The sequence below is a fragment of the Temnothorax longispinosus genome, chromosome 2, assembly GCF_030848805.1.
Source record: "Temnothorax longispinosus isolate EJ_2023e chromosome 2, Tlon_JGU_v1, whole genome shotgun sequence".
Lineage (NCBI taxonomy): Eukaryota > Metazoa > Arthropoda > Insecta > Hymenoptera > Formicidae > Temnothorax > Temnothorax longispinosus.
The window spans coordinates 10,553,198-10,570,526 of NC_092359.1; the positions used below are offsets into that span (position 1 = coordinate 10,553,198).

The 17,329-nt window shown below is 35.0% G+C and overlaps 2 protein-coding genes and 1 pseudogene across 2 annotated transcripts; 1 reads left to right on the plus strand and 2 right to left on the minus strand.

Moving 5' to 3' along the window:
- The first annotated feature begins 164 nt into the window (after window positions 1-164).
- Window positions 165-5,637, plus strand: LOC139809176 (uncharacterized; annotated as a pseudogene).
- Window positions 5,638-5,648: 11 nt separating this feature from the next.
- On the minus strand, window positions 5,649-9,237 carry LOC139809182 (protein unc-45 homolog B-like). Its single transcript, XM_071771893.1, has 4 exons — window positions 8,842-9,237; window positions 8,201-8,527; window positions 7,680-8,123; window positions 5,649-7,356 (listed from the first exon to the last, which is right to left on the minus strand). The coding sequence occupies exons 1-4, from the start codon at window positions 9,235-9,237 to the stop codon at window positions 5,674-5,676; spliced, it is 2,850 nt and encodes a 949-aa protein (XP_071627994.1). The 3' UTR covers window positions 5,649-5,673.
- Window positions 9,238-12,339: 3,102 nt separating this feature from the next.
- Window positions 12,340-16,848, minus strand: LOC139808378 (protein unc-45 homolog B-like). Its single transcript, XM_071770282.1, has 5 exons — window positions 16,731-16,848; window positions 15,576-15,998; window positions 14,935-15,264; window positions 14,413-14,844; window positions 12,340-14,028 (listed from the first exon to the last, which is right to left on the minus strand). The coding sequence occupies exons 2-5, from the start codon at window positions 15,984-15,986 to the stop codon at window positions 12,388-12,390; spliced, it is 2,814 nt and encodes a 937-aa protein (XP_071626383.1). The 5' UTR covers window positions 15,987-15,998; window positions 16,731-16,848; the 3' UTR covers window positions 12,340-12,387.
- Window positions 16,849-17,329: the final 481 nt, after the last annotated feature.

Genomic DNA, 17,329 nt, shown 5'->3' on the forward strand with positions numbered 1-17,329 from the left:
TACTTGGCGCGAGACACTACCGTGTCTCTTGATACTTTAATTGCAACTCATTCAAAGAGACTCGTGTACTGTTTAATAGCCCTAGAATGAAATTATCTGGCTCGATCACTTATCTTTACTGTTTCACTTGTGTAAGATATACAATATAGTGTGATCAAGTCGGGATGAAACGTCTTGCGTTATTTGCCTCGACGATTTGTCGAGGTATTTTCGGCCGAAAAGTAATAACAGTAATCTCACACGTTTGTCACGAATATCTTTATTACATCAAAATGGATCACGTTGAATGCGCGGCAATCTTTCATGTAGATCGTCGGCGAAATAGAACAGGAAATAGATCCTTTATTACCTGTCGGATTGCTTTCTCTTTGTTGTCTCGTGTCGTTCAAGCACCCTCAAACTTCCCAACTCGGTCTATGATTGTTTACGATCCTAGCACTTTTCAAGAAGTAATTTAAACCAGCAATCATCGGCGTAGCTAATAAAGCACGACGCTGAGCGTCACGTAAATTTCGAAACCGCGGACTCGACTGTGTGGAAGGCCGTCAGACTAATCTTTCGCAGAATTCAGGACTCAGGACGAGACATTATACGGTGTCTTATATAACCTCGAACTCGTCGAACGCAGCCACGAACGCAGCACTCTCGACGAAACGAAGTTGCGAGCGAGAGGTCGCGACGCGATAATTCGACGATATTGTTCGCTGAAGTAACATCTCAAACGACCAATAAGGGTGCTCCGTTTGAATTACATCGAGATTAACTAGGATTCTAGAGTCTTATTGTTAGATAAAAATGTCCAATCGTCGCTAAAGTACGTACCCGCACATGCGCTCACGATTCTGAAGGCGGTAAGGTAAATGTAAAATGTGAAGAATGGCATGAAATTTATAATACAGTTTTCTTTACAAATAATGATTGTGCGTCAAATATACCGACGCTTTTTTAACCATCTAAAACCGCGCGCAGTTCTTCCGAAACCGTACAAGGATCTTTACAAGTGCGTGCAATTTCTTTCAATTTGCGAACGTTTCTTCTTAAACAACTGCAGTTTTCATCAAACCATTTTTTTTCATTCGTATAAAATTGCAAAGTTACAAGCTGAGATCTCGCGAAGATTGAGTGTTGCAATTGATCGCTCTTTACCTACTTTGTGTTTTTCACTTAAAAACTCAGTGTTCTTCTTCTCATAATAGATGCAACAAGCGCAAACGTCTGTATACTTGTTCGCGATACAACACAAATTATTACGAGACCGAGCGTTACTATAATCAGACACGCACACAGATTGCTCCGAGAGCTTCTGTAGATAATGCATCGAAGTCCTATGTAGCTCAAGTCTTAATTAGGAAAACGGTTCAATCGCTAAGTAAGAAATGATAGAAATACTTAAGAGAGTGCACGAACATGTGCACTTCTGGGGGGCGAAGGATGACATCTTAGAAGATAATTAGGACGAGAGGAGCACCAGCAGCGAAGACTATATATTGGATTCAGACGACGAGCAAAAGGTGATTAAGGACCGACGCGACGTTTCAGAGATTTGTAATTTAATGAATGCTTGTTCTTAAGAACGTACATCTTTCAGCTTCTTTACTTAGAGATCAGACTGCCGAACGTCCATATCGAAGATCCGAATGAGCTCTAGTCAGCGTTATCCGAAGCAGAAAAACAAGAATTTGAGGCACTGATAGAAATAAAGAGGTGGGAATGTTGATACCCAAGTTAGTACCATGGAAGACTGCCGTTTTAAAAGATAATTATTTCAGCCCGTTGAGGAGAACACTAAAAAGATTTATAGCAATTTTTAAAAAATCCTGCTTTGATAAACGTACCGTTATTTAACGAAATGCAGGCAGGTAATGATAAGTTTATATACTTATTATAGTATAATTAAATTGTACAACTAAATGTTATTGTTTGCGTTTAGAAAGCGTTCTCTTGCGTACACTTTAACGTGACGAATGTGATATACGCTTTCGCGTATACCGCTCTCTACTATACGTTGGAGATTATTTGAACTGTGCCGAGAAGGCTGCCCATTTCTCTATCTGTAAAAATATGAGGGATAATAAGGTCTGCAGAGATGCGGACTCGGCAATTAAATCTGTAATGAAAACATAAAAAGCGTTAGCAGCTTGTACACCTATATATCAATATAAATGCAACCTATATATTATTATAATATATTATTATTAAATATGTATACTTAGGTAATTCTCTTAATCGAATGTTCTATATTATCAGTGCTTTATGCCGATTCGTTCCCTTCGACATTTCCCTCGATTTTGTCCCATTCCGCAGCAGCCTCTAGAACGAGGGATGTTAATTCCTTGATTTCCTTGTTTTGCATGGTATCGTTCTTGCTCAATTCTTTCAAAAGTTCCATTATGTCTGTTTTCATGAGTTTTGCAGCGACGTCTTTCGTACTTTTCATCATATTTAACGCAATTTCGATACCCTTATGTTGTAAGTTACTGTCTGGATTATTGAGTGAAAGGTGTAGGAATGTCCGCCATATATATCCCAGCTGAGTAATTTTTTGCAAGTTTTTTTGCTGGCTGCCGTTAACGTTGCTACCGCTTCAACTGCTGCCTTCTTTGTACATTCATCTTTGCTGCCTACCACAAACCAAGTCATAAGATCCTTAAGTTGATAAGATCTCTGCTCAACATACTGAATAGCAACTTCACGGCTTAATACCAAATTGTTTATGAGTTATGCATACGCGCAGTCCAACATGTTGTAATTATCGCTCATATAGTTGTTGAAATTCTCAAATCCCGAGTCGTTGAATATATGTAGTTGCATACTATTGTCGACACTAGCTAGATTGCACAAAGCTGTTAGATCTCATCTCTTATTGACGATTTATTCGCAAACGGTTGAATAACGTAATACCTTTCAAATTTACTCAACTTGCACAATCCCAAAAATGCTAGAATCCGAATTATATTGTTATTAGATTTATCCAGCTTCTGCAATATATTTACACCTTTATCTATGAACTCGTTGAACTTATTATATTTAGTTGCAGCGGCAATGACACATTCTCAAACCACTTTCTGTTGCAACACGTCATCCGTTTCCGCCATAGCAAAGATCTTCTCAGCCATCTCTTTTTTGAAAATAATTGCGTCTGCAACTTTAAACGAGCCGAATATCAGGGTTATTATCGCAACTACTCCACTCACCTGTAAGACAATCGATGATAACAATTTGTAAATTTGTACATTTTATGAAACAATAATTAATTTAAAAAATATCAATAGGTAGTTTTATTTAATTTTGATGAATAATAGGAGAAATAATATGCTTTAGAAAATACGAAATAATAACGAAAAATGGCAAAGTCGTATTCTTCAGTAAATTTAACTCTGTTATAACTGTATTTTAATACGTAAGTTACAGAATATACAATATCGACAATTGAGAAAAAAATCTTTTTTGACATTTTTGTTTTAAAAATATATAGAGTTTAAATTTCTCAAGCATGCTATGGTTAAAGAGATAATGGACTCTTTATTTTAAAACGATTTAAATTCAAACGACGAACAAAACGTAATTAAGAACTGACGTGTTAGAAATTTGTGACTTAATTAATGCTTGATCGTTCTTACAAATGTATATTTTTCAGCTTCTTGACTTGGAAACCAGATTGCTGAACGTCAATTTCGAAGATCCGAATAAACTTTAGTCAGCGTTATCGTCGCGAAAATGCGCCGGATTAGTTACTGCGAAATTTTGCGATTAACTCCTAATTATTATAAGACAGAAACCATACTTTTTTTCTAAGAATCATAAATAAATACAAGATCGTACACCTCAATGTTTTGAACTTTACATACACATATATGTAATGTAACAACAAAACATTCATTTCTTTTAGACCCAAATATGAACTACTCATCAGGTTTTATTAAAATAGAAATAAATGTTTTATTTATTTATTATGTAACGAATAATGTATTGGTAGAAAGATAAAAAAGTAACGATTATAGTACAAAATATAATAGAATAATAATGCAAAAAATTTATCGCCTTTGAAAAAATTCCGCCTCCGCTAAGTCTTTGTCTTATTCTGCCCTGTGAACGAGATGCAGCAGCTCTACTTGCATTTGCCTTCTTCGAGGCAAATGCAAGTAGAGCTGCTGCTAATCGAAGATAGATCAACTTACGCAGGATATCTCCCATCTGCTCCAAGAAATTGTCCACTGCATCCTTCTTTGGCGCATTTTCGCGAAGTAACTGCTGCAATATGTTGTTATGCAGTGCCTGCACATTGGGGTCGTACTGTCTTTCTGTAACACAAAAAATTCCATTTAATGCATTCAAAGTAATGAATTTTCCTACATTTTCATACATTGTTAAACAAAACTAATTGTCCATAAAAAAAGTAACACAATTATAATAAAAACATAAATAAAATATTAAAAAATAGTATAAAATATATAAGAAAATGCACAATAAAAAGATTAATTTCAGACTATTACAATACTGCGAAAAATTTTTATGAAAAATCAGCACAATATAACAATTTATTAAGAGTTATGAAAAGTATATAAAGATGTATCAATTAATTATGAAAATCTATGAGATGTGTGTCGATTATCGATTATTCAAAATTAGCTCATCACTTTTTTTTTCTCGTGGTCTACAATCGGCCGAACTTCCTATTCTCTCAGGATTGTCTGGCGTGCTACAAGTTCTTGAAGAAGACACATTACATTTCTCGAATTCGGAAAGTTTTTGTTACCCAAGTTAATGCCGCTGATGGACATGCCGGAAAGAAAATAATTTTAGTTCGTTGAAGAGGACCTAAGAAGATTTAAAGCAATTTATAAAACATCCTGCTTTGATAGACGTACCGTTATTTAACGAATTGCAGGTTGGGGCATAATAAATTAATATGCTCAAAATGGTATAATTTTAATTGTGCAACTAAACTTATTATTTGCGTTTAGGAACTTATTATTTGCGTCTCTTTACGTACCCTATAACGTAATATACGCGCTTACATCATAAAGATCATTCTTTACTAAATTGGATATTATTTGAAATGTATCCAGGAGACTGCCCGTGTTTTTGTGACTATCTGTGAGAACATGAGAAACAAAGAAATTTTCAAAGATGCGGACGCAGCAATAGAATCCGTTATAGAATACGTAAAAGTGAGTAGCCTCGTACACCTGTATATGAATTTAAATGTAAACATTATAATATATTATTATTAAATATATATGTAGGGGTTAATGGGTTGCCACAAGATGAACAAACTTTATTGACGCCAACATTAGCCGCTTCCACTTCGCAAGAATCGGGCGTCGAGATGAAAACCGTCTATACGTCTGCGACACTTTCCGAGCTCCACCGATTGCTGGCGCAGCAGCGAAGAAAAAAATTTTAACCTGCAAGAGCGGCAATTAAGAATTCACAAATAGATTTTCGCAGAGACATAGCGAAACGATCGACGCAAGCTTGGCGAGAAAGAGTATACTTCTGTACTTAATGCAGCTAGAATGTTATTTATCGTGGACAAAAAGCGTTGGGTCCAAAAGTCTTGTGAATGCAGAATTACATTATTTATTAATTATACTGTACATTGTGCTGTCATTTATTAAAATAAAAAATATATGACATTAAGATCCCAATTAACATTTATATATAATTTTCTTAATCGATATGTTTAAACACGTCTAAACTAGCAATGTTTTGTGATGATGCTTCATCACTTTTGTCGTTTGTCTCGATGTCGACTATGTGCGCAGCAAGCAGTAAAGTAGTACGTGCTAATTTCTTGATCTTGTTGTTGTCTGGCACGGTATCGTTCTTGGACAATGCCGTCAGTGGTCCCATTATGTTTATATTTTTGATGAGTTTTGCAGCGAGGTCTATTGTACTTCTCATCATATTTAACACAATTTTAGTACCCTTATGCTGCAAGTCATCGTCTGTATTAATGAGTAAGTTGTGTAAGAATTTTAGCAAAGGATCCGCATAGATTATTTCCTCGCAAGCTTCTTTGCTGACCGCTGTCAGCATGGCTACTGTTCCAGCCAATGCCTTAATAGTATCTATATTTGTATTTTTGTTCTCGAACAATAATGTAAGATACCCAACTTGATAAGATCTCTGCTCGCAATATTGGACAGCAACTTTACGGCATAATACCAAATTGTTTATGAGTTGTGCGGCCTTTCGTTTCAACATGTTGTTATCGTCATGCATATAGTCCTCGAATTTTTCAAATCCTGCCTCCTTGAATATATATTCTCGCACGCTGTTGTTGACGCTAGCTAGATTGCACAAAGCTGTTAGAGCCTCGCATCTCTCATTTACGGAACACTCCGAATTCAGGAGATTTATGATTGTCCAAACAATCTGCATGATTATCTGATCAGGAAATGCTGCAGGAGGTATCGTGTGTGCTAGATGGACTAGGGCTTGCGAAGCATGCTTTTTGCCCTTGTCTGTGCTACTCAGCGCTAACGACAATAATGCCTCCGCGCCGCCTTGTTGAACAACTATTTCTCTCAACTCCTGTTGTCTGCATATCGCATGGAAAACGCGGGCTACCAATTCCTTGCAGTTCTGATTGTCCGTTTTAGCGAGTCTCGCCAGAGCGCTAGTCACACCGACCTCCACTAACGCGCGCCTTATTTTCATGAAGTCGTCCTCTTTGGGCTGATCTCTCCCGGAAAAATAATATTTGATAAACATTACCGATTCTATCATCTCGGGTATAAGTTCATTATCGTCATAAGCGCAACACAAGTTCACCAACATAATAGTCACGTCGTAGAATACCGATTGATCATTAGTCTGCTCGGTTAGCTCAATAATTGCTTTTACTGCGGCTTGTTGTTGGTCTTTGATCAACTGCTCTTTGACCTCGACGTCGATAGTGAGATACCTCAGGCCCTTAATGGCCCATTTTCTCATCTCTTTATTTTTTTTGGGATTAATCAAGAATCGTGCGCAAACCTTGGTCAATTTCTTCATTGTTCCATCCGCGAACTGCGCGAACGGTTCGATAGTCGTGTAACTGCTTAAAATGCTTTTTTCAAACTTGCTTATCATGCACAGACCCACTAACGCTCGAACTCGTATTGAATCATACGTAGAGAATATATACAGGTTCTCCAATATACGTACACATCGACATATAAACACGTTGGCCTGTTTAAATTTGGTCATTGCAACAGTGATACATTCACAAACCACGTTCTTTTGAAACACGTCATCCGTTTCCAACATAGCAATGATCATCTCAAGCACCCCTCTTTTAATTATAATTGCGTATGCAACGTCTAACGGACCGAACATTAAGGTTGTTATCGCAACCACTCCACGCACCTGTAAAACAACGGATTAACAATTTACAAATTTTTACGTAAAACAATATTTGATTAAAAAGAAATTAAGGCAGCTACAGTGTTATTTAATTTTCTTGGATGGCAAAGTCATATTCTTCAATAAATTTCGATTAAACTCTTATAATCGTATTTTTTTAAATTAAAACTTACAGAATGTACGATATCAACAAATAAAAAAGAATTTTTTTTTGGCATTTATGCTTTTAAAATAGTTTAAATTTCTCAAGTATGCTACGGTTAAAGAAATAGTCGACTCTTTATTTTGAAACAATTAGAAAAGATCAGAAGTTACGAAATTCATACTTTGGATTCTGAGTCAGATGTAAGCAATTTATCCTTAATAAATTTCTCAATGGCGTCGATAAATTCTTCCTTAGCAGCATCATAGTACACGTTTTTATATATTTTGGTTAAACACATGCTGATTTTAATTCGCGTGGAAAACGTGATGTTCATCGAGGATTCTTTGTATTTGTATTCTTCCATTTCACTGGCTATCTCCATTAATTTTTGCAAACCACGAAACTTGATCAATCGTTCGGCCCAGCCTAACTCGGTATGATGAATGTTACATATAATAAGTTCTATTATTGCGTCTCTAGTAAGGCCTGCTATCGTTCTATTCGCTATATTATTCAATAAGCATGACAAAATTGTATCAAGTTCATTCTTGTGTGTTTCGCACGAAGTCTTGTCGGGTTTTGAATCGGTTTCATCGTTCATGCCGCTGTAAGTATTCAATATATTCTGAAATCAAATTATACAATAAATTAATTACTAAAATACGTGTGTATGCTAGCTACATTCTAGTCAATAATATTTACCTGTAAACAAATTTGGGACGCCTTGACTCTATCTGTACATGTGCTGTTCATCATTTCCAGACAGCGAAGCAAACCAATATATTTCAGAACGTACTCGGTTCGATTAATATTGTTTTTGCATAACTCGCCTAAAATACGAATCGCGTACGTCGCTTTCTTGTTCTCTTCAACTTTTATAAGTTGTGCGAGTTTTGATACACCTTCGTTCTTGAAGATCTCCTCGGCACCTGCTTCGTCACATGCGTTCACAAACAGATTATGCATAGCATATTTATATTCCTCCTCATCCGCGCTCTCGTTAAATACAGAATCCATCATTTGTGATATCTAATAAAATGCAGAAATAAACGTATTTTTAAATATAATGTGTAATAAAAATGTAAATATCTGTGAAAAATAATATTTGTATCATGTAATTTCTAATCTATATAGTGTGACTATTATCCCGAGAGAAATTAATAATTATATAATTAAAAAAATAAACATAATTTAATTTTTCAAATTAAGTTTAGTAACAAAAATTCTTACTAATATATCCCTAGTATAAGAGAAATGTGTGATAATTTTTACATGATCTTTTACATGTCCAAATATCATGTCTTGCAAGTTGATGAACGTTTGTAATAGTTATGTATATTTACCGTAGCTCTAAGATTTGGGTCCTTATGACGATCTTGTAAGCGTTCTTTTACGAATTGAATATCTTTGTTATTTGGGTCAGATGAAATAATAATCTCCGCGTCTCGGTGTGCCTCCTCAAATCTCTCTAACGCTTCTAGTGCTTGACATCTGCGATACAATGCTTTATTACAACATATCTTTAACGCGCTGTCGCAGTCTTCAATAGCATTCTCGTAATCGTTCAGCTTTAAATAAGTGGCAGCTCGATTTTTGTAGTACACTGTTTTCTCAGCGTTGTTCTCTACTAGGTTCAATGCGTTTGTGTAATTACTCAATGCTTCTGACCAATTGCCTTTGTTAAACTCTTCGTTACCCTTCTCCTTCCATTTTTGTGCAGTCATATTTGACTCTGTCATGGTGGAATATCTCTACAACATAAAATATATGATGCATTATGTTTTAACGTGGGAAGACTCTCTGTGATATTTTATACGTTTTATCTTAAATGCGAAAGGCATAGAGTATATATGAAATTAATTCTAAATAATTATATGCAAGTATGAGACATTAAGAGATCGAAAAATAACAATGCAATTGCTAGTGTAAGATTTGCAAATGAATTGTAAACAACAGTTGCCAAAATTTTTATATTATAGAGGGCTAACTTTCACTAGCATTGGAAGACAATTTTATTGTCGAACAATCATTTTTCACATAAACAGGATTATTGGAATTAATAATTATGACTGAATTATGACTTAATTCAATTATTGATTGTCGATCGCGAAAGGGAAAGTTCGAGTTTGGATCGGCAACGATTTATGACATTACATTCAAATATTTTATTTCGTTTTATTGCAAAAAATGCAATTATGTTCTGCAAAAATCTGGCGCGATTTACACTTGTCTGGGAAAACTGTGCAAATTATCTGAGACGCGCAAGGAATTTATTTGCGTGATATTGAATCTCAACGTTTTTCTTTATATGAAGGCATCTAACTCTGGTCGCCAATTAACCGAGTATTTGTTTATCAGTTTTTTTATACATTTAATTCGTTGGTCTTTTCAAATCACTTCGGATGTGTTTCGTGTAAATAGACCGGCACAATTGCCGGTAATGTAAGGATATATCATAAGAAAATAAAGACTCGAGCAGTAGTGTTTTTATATTTGTGAGAGGTCACATTCCGATGAAATATATAAGTATTACAGTTCACAAAATTTAATTTTTTAGTTACATAAAAAGGGAAACTTTATTATCGCATCGTTAAAATACGTTCTATCTGAAATCAATTTTAAAATTACGACTTATTATAAAATTAGAGTGCCATGGCATTTGTCGCTTTTTTCTTCATGCAACATGAAATTAGTCGTGAGATGCATAAAAAAATATGCGTTTAAGTTAATGCGCTAATCGCAACTTACTCAACCTTATGCCGCGTGCCTCGTGCCTCGTATGTAGTTTAACAATCCTATATAGTGGAACTACTGGCTCGTTTGGCCTCACCGTTTCACTTAAACACGTTATACAATAGCTTTTGCATTACTTGTTTTGACGATATGTGAAAGTATTTTTAGACAAAATGTAATAATCTTACGTTTTTTTTACGAATACTTATATTATGTCGAATTGGATCACGTCATACGCGGCAAACTTTTATTCTGATCGTTGCAGCGAAACAGAACAGAATGTAAAACCTTTACCTGTCGAATAGTTTTTTCTTTGTAATGTTCTCTCGTATCGCACCTTCAAACTTCTTCTTCTCGCCCCACGATTGTTTACTAGCACTTTTCAAGGACTAACACTAAAACCGGCGAATGTTATCCAAAAAGAGTGCCATGCCGAGCGCTGTCTCCCTGCGATAGAATTTCATCCTGATTGGCTTTTCCTAGCTGACCGACTAATGAAACGCGCGTCACGTGATTTTCGAAAGCGCGCGCGTTCTCAGTCACGTGAAAGGTCATAGATTGATTTTTTGCAGAATGCGGAACGAGATGATATTGCGGCGATAAGCTAACGATTTTTAATCGATCGTATTTTTTGTAATAATTGGACAGCGGCAATGGGCAGACAAGCGAAAGGCCGTCATTTTGTGATATCTAAACGCATCAAGCTATCATGCCTAATCTCACGTACTTTGTAACGATATAATAGTAAACAAAATTTTTCTTTTTTAAATTGTTTAAATTGTTTCTATTTTCTAAAACTTTTAGACTATAGATAATAGTCCAAATAATAAATAATAGTCGGTTTCGAGATATATTCACATTGCAATATATATTATTACCAAAATTACGTTATTTTATTATCAGAAATACATTATTTTTATTATAAGTAATTTATTATTATTATTTTTATTATAAATAATTTATTATAAGTAATTATGTCATGTATTATTAATGGAAATAATTTAAAGCTCCATGCAGCACCACATACAATTTTGGAGCCGGTAGATTTTGTATTTCCTGCGCACGAATCTGAGCGGATTCAAGCCACATTTTTGCGACGTCGTAAACTGAGATTTCCGATTTAAACAATTTACAATTTTAGTCAAACATTACAGTAGAATTCTAAAATATATTTTCTAAAAATTAGTTTGTAAATTTTCTCAACTATCATTAGAACCTGCTTTTCTTGTACTACATGTATAATAAATTATAAAAATAATATTACACATTATAAATTACTCCAAGTTGTTTCGTACGCATGTATAATTAAGGCCACTGCACGTAACAAATTTTTAGTCGTAACCGTAAGAACCATAAGAAAATTTACCAGTTATAATAGATTATTTTCCGACCATGAGGGGAATAATTGGTCGAAACGTTGTGTATTTAAATATTATATTAATAAATGGCCAGTTGGGTCGAATTGAACCATTTCTTTTGTTTGATTATTATTTGTGTTTAAAAAGCTTCTGCTTTGCGTGCACTTTAACGTGACAAACATACGGCGCTTATGTGTAAATCGCTCTTTACTAGATTGGAAATTATTTGAACTGTGCTGAGAAGGCTGGCTGTATGTTTCTATCTGCGAGAATATGATGAGCAATGGCTTCAAAGATGTTCGGCATTTGAATCCGTTTTAGAAAACGTAAAAAGAGTGAATAGCTTGTACATCACCTACATAAGAATATAAATGTATATATTATAATATAATATATTATTATTAAACATATACTTAAGTTTATTTGCCGTTTTGCAAGAGTTAGGCGCTGAAATGAAAACATCTATACGGTCTATACATCTGCGGCACTCTCTGAGCTTCACCGATTGTTGACAGCAGCGAAGAAAGAAATTTTAACCTGCAAGAGCGGCAATCAAGAATTTAAAAAAAGATTTTCGCAGAGCGACGACCTAAGCCTGTCGAGAAAGAGTGTACTTCTGTACTTGAAGAAGCTAGAATATTATTGCGTAAAAAGCGCAAGTCTTGTAGATGAGAGTTTTGTAAATGCAAAGTTTCGTTATTTATTAATTATATTATACATTGTGCTGTCATTTATTAAAATAAAAAAGAATTCCATTAATATGACATTAAGATCCCAATTAACATTTATATAATTTTCTTAATCGACATGTTCTAAATTATCAGTGCTTTGTGACAATTCGTCACTTTCGTCGTTCATTCTGATTTTGTCCCATTCTGCAGCAGCTTCTGAAGCCAATTCCTTGATTTTGTTTTGCACGGTATCGTCCTTGCTCAGTGCCCTCAATGCTTCCATTATGTCTGTTCTCATGAGTTTTGTAGCAACGTCTTTTGTATTTCTTATTATATTTAACGAAATTTCGATACCTTTACGTTGTATATCACCATTTGGATTACAAAGTAAATTGAAAAAAAATGGGAATTTTAGCGAGGAATTCAAATAGAGTATTTGCTCGCAAGCCTCTGTGCTGACCGCCGTCAGCATCGCTACTGTTCCAGCCATTGCCTTAACGGTATCTTCATCCTTGTCCATGAAAAAAAGTGTAAGATGCCAAATTTGATAAGGTCTCTGCTCGAAATATTGGATAGCAACTTCATGGCATAATACCAAATTGTTTATGAGTTGTGCGGATGTTCGTTTCAACATGTTGTTATCGTCATGCATATAGTCCTCGATTTTCTCAAATCCTGCCTCCTTGAATATATGTTTTCGCATGCTGTCGTTGATGCTAGCTAGATTGCATAAAGCTGTTAGAGTCTCGCAATTCTCATTCACGGAACACTCCGAGTTCAGGAGATTTATGATCGGCCGAACAGCCTGCATGATTATCTGACCAGAAACTGCAATTTCAGGAAGTATCGTGTAAGCTAGATGGACCAGGGCTCGCGAAGCATATTTTTTTCCTTTGTCTGTGCCATTCAGCGATAACGACAACAATGCCTCCATACCGCCTTCATCAACAACTATTTTTCTCAAATTATGTTGACTGCATATCGCTTTGAATACGCGAGCTATTAATTCCTTGCAGTTCCAGCTGTCCGTTTTAGCGAGGTTTACCAGAGCGCCTGTCACACCCTCATTCGCTAACACGCATCGTCTTTTTTTCACGAAGTCGTTGCCATCTTTGGTCAGATATTCCTCGGAAAAATAACGTCTAATAAACATTACCAATTCTGTCATCTCGGGTATGAATTCTTTCTTGTCATAAGCGTCGCACAAGTTTACCAATATAATGGTCAGGCCGAAGATAACCGATTGATCGTTAGTTTCGGCGAGCTCAATCATCGCTTTAACGGCTTGTCGGTCTTTGATCAACTCCTTTTTGACCTCGACGTGGCTAGTGAGATACGACAGGCCTTCAACGGCCCATTTTCTAATGTCCTTTCTTTTTTTGTGATTAATTAAGACTTGTGTACAAACCTTGGCCAATTTCTTCGTCGCTCCATCTGCGAATGGTTCGATAGTCGTGCAATCGCTCAAAATGCTTTTGTCAAATTTGCTTAACTTGCAAAAACCCACTAACACTCGAATCCGAATTGAATCATCCTCAGATTGATACAGGTTCTCCAATATATTTACACTTTGACGTATAAACACATTGACCTTTTTAGATTTTGTCACAACGGCAACGATACATTCGCAAACCACTTTCTGTTGCAATATGTCATCCGTTTTTGACATAGCAAAGATCATCTCAAAAATCTCTGGTTTAAAGATAACTGCTTCCGCAACATCTAACGGACCGAATACTAAAGTTGTTATCGCAAGTACTATGCGCACCTATGAAACAATCAAGTAACAATTTATAAATTTTTACGTAAAACAATATTTGATTAATGAAAAATAACTTAAGGCAGCAACATTGTTATTTAATTTTGATAAAAAATACGAAAAATCTTTGGTAAATTATGCTTCAGAAAATACGATAGATGATAAAGTCGTACTCAATAAATTTCGATTAAACTCTGTTACAATCGTATTTTAATATATGTGTAAGTTACACACAATATACAATATTGACAATTAAAAAAGAAATTTTTTTTGACATTTTTAATTGCTTTAGAGATTATAGAGTTTAATTTAAATTTTATAGACTTTAGAGATTATAGACTTTATTTTGAATTAATTTAGGTAATTAAAAAAGATTAATTTCAAAATTCATACTTTGGATTCTGTGTCAAATTTAAGCAAATTATTCCCAATAAATTCTTCAGTGGCATTGATAAATGTCCTCTTATCATCATTACAGTACGTGTTTTCATATATCTTTGCTAAGCACATACTGATTATATTTCGCGTGGAAGACGTTATGTCGAACGAGGATTCGTATTCCTCCAATTGACTGGTTATCTCCAATAATTTTTGCAAACCGCGAAGCTCGATCAATTGTTCGGCCCAGTTTAATGCAGTATGTATGTTATGCATAATAAGTTCTATTATTGCGTCTCTAGCAAGTCCTGTTATCGTTTTATTCGTTACACTATTCAATAAGCATGACAAAATCATATCAAGTTCATTCTTATGTGTTTCGCACAAAGTCTTATCGGGTTTTGCATCACGTTCATCATTCATGCCGCTGTAAGTGTTCAATATGTTCTGAAACCAAAATATGCAATAATATTTTAATTACTAAAATATGTGTAAATATGTATAACTGTATGTATTATTTTGTTCGATAATATCAACCTGTAAACAATATTGAGACGCGTTGACTATCTTTGGAGACGTGCTGTTCATGATTTCCAGACACCAAAGCAAACCGACATATCTCACAACGGACTCGGTTTGTTTAATATTGTTTTTGCATACCTCGCCCACAAGACGAATCGCGCTACAAATCACTTTCTCATTCTCTTCAACTTTTATAAGTTGTGCGATTTTTGTTACAGCTTCCTTCTGGAATATCTCCTCGGCACTAGCTTCGTCACGTGCGAGCACAAGTAGAGAGGTCATAGCGATTTCACGTTTCTCCTTTTCTGCGCTCACGTTAAATGCTAAATCCAGCATTTGCGATATCTGATACAAAGTAAAAATAAGCGTATTCTTAAACATAATGATGTGTAATAAAAATGAAAATAACTGTGAATGATAATATTTGTATTATGTAACTTCTATCTACATAGCAATAAGTATTCTATTAATTAAATAGCAATTAATAATTATAATAAAAAAAGTTAAATCAATTTGTCAAATCATGTGTAGTATTTTGAGAAATAAAAACTTTTACTAATATATCCAGTACAAGAATTATGTTATAATTTTTATATTTTCTAGACCAAATATGTCTTGCAAGTTGATGAATCTTTGTAATAGTTATGTATATTTACCGTGGCACTAAGATGTGAGTCCTTACGACAATCTTGTACAATTTCATGTAAGCGCTCCTTTACGGGTTGAATAACTTTGTTATTGGGATCAGATGACATAATAATCTCTGCATCTCTATATGCCTCCTCGAATCTCTTTAACGCTTGTAGCGCTTGACATCTGCGATACAATGCTTTATTACAACATATCTTTAACGAAGTGTTGCAGTCTTTAATAGCTTTCTCGTAATCGCCCAGCTTTAAATAAGTTGCAGCTCGATTTCTGTAGAACATTTCTTTCTCAGCGTTGCCTCCTTTTGGTAGTTTCAGTGCGTTTGTGTAGTTACTCAATGCTTCTGACCAATCGCCTTTGTTAAACTCTTTATTACCTTTTTCTTTCCATTCCTGTTCAGTCAAATCTGACTCTGCCATGGTGGAATATCTCTACAACACAAAATATATGATTCGTTATACGTTTTAACATGGAAAGACTTTCTGTAATATTTTATATGTATTAACTTAATTGCAAAATATATAGAGAATAAAATTTATTTTTAAATAATTACATGCAAATATGAGAGCATTAACGTGCCGTCAATAAAGTATTTTGTTTTTTTGCTTTGATATACATTCAATTCTTTGATTTTTTCAAACCAGTTTGTTACATGTTTCATATAAACAGACCGGCGGCGCAAGGGTAAGCATAAGAAAATAAAGTCTCGAGCAACAAAAATTTTAGATTCGTAAGTTAAAGTTGACGAGATAAATATTACATTACACGAAAGTTAATTTTTCAGTTCCATAAAGAAGGGAAATATTGTTATCACATCGTAAAAGTACGTTGAATCTGGAATCTATTATAAATTATTACAGAATTACAGGATTACGGTTTATTATAAAATTAAGATGCTATGTTATTCGTCGTCGTTGTTGTGTCTTTATGCAACATGAGATGTTTCTAATCACGCGTTTACGTTAATGTTCTAATTGCAACTTACTCAGGTGAACTCGTGTACTGTCCCTACAATGAAATTACTGACTCGTTTGGTTTAACCGTTTCACTTGAGTAAGTCATACAATAGCGTGCAAGCGGAGATGAAACATTACGCTCTACTTGTTTCGACGATTCGTTGAGATATTTTTAGGTGAAGAGTAATACACGTTTGTTACAAATACCTTTTTATTAGGTCGAATTTGATCACGTCACACGCGGCAAGCTTTCATTGAGATCGTCGGCGAAACAGAACAGAATGTAGATCCTTTACTTGTCGGATAACTTTCTTTTTGTTCTCTCGTGTAGCTCGAGCACTCTTAAACCTCCTGTACTCGTTCTATGATTGTTTACGACCGTAGGACTTTTCAAGGAGTAACTTAAACCACGGTAAGCATCGTCCGTGGGGATTATCCGATAGGAGCATCGTGAGTTGTCTCGCTAGAATAGAATTTAATTCTGATTGGCTTTTCGTAACCACGTGACCTGCCTAACTAATAAGGCACAACGTTGAGCATCACGTGACTTTCTCTAGAAATCGTACGAAGTTCTTTTCAAACTGCGTGTGTGTAGTTTTTTTTAAATCGCATGCGTTTTCTTTTCGTATTAGATGCACCAAGTGCGATCGTCAAGGGTCGGTATATAGCAAGAGAGATTCTACAAGTAGTGCAACGAGAAAAAATTGATATCTCAGCAGAACGATCCGACTGTTAAACAAAAAATTATAGAGATTTAAGGAGCACCAGCGGCGAGGAATTTCCGTTAGATATAGACGACGAGCAAG

What these genes read in the sequence shown, in the direction of transcription:
- LOC139808378 (XM_071770282.1), bottom strand. Translation starts at nt 15,986, where the DNA reads ATGGCAGAGTCAGATTTGACTGAACAGGAATGGAAAGAAAAAGGTAAT. An exon ending in ACTCACATCTTAGTGCCACG is followed by an intron (nt 15,265 to 15,575) that starts GTAAATATACAT and finishes ACTTTGTATCAG; the next exon opens with ATATCGCAAATGCTGGATTT. An exon ending in CGTCTCAATATTGTTTACAG is followed by an intron (nt 14,845 to 14,934) that starts GTTGATATTATC and finishes TTTTGGTTTCAG; the next exon opens with AACATATTGAACACTTACAG.
- LOC139809182 (XM_071771893.1), bottom strand. Translation starts at nt 9,237, where the DNA reads ATGACAGAGTCAAATATGACTGCACAAAAATGGAAGGAGAAGGGTAAC. An exon ending in CGTCCCAAATTTGTTTACAG is followed by an intron (nt 8,124 to 8,200) that starts GTAAATATTATT and finishes ATTTGATTTCAG; the next exon opens with AATATATTGAATACTTACAG. An exon ending in CATCTGACTCAGAATCCAAA is followed by an intron (nt 7,357 to 7,679) that starts GTATGAATTTCG and finishes GTTGTTTTACAG; the next exon opens with GTGCGTGGAGTGGTTGCGAT.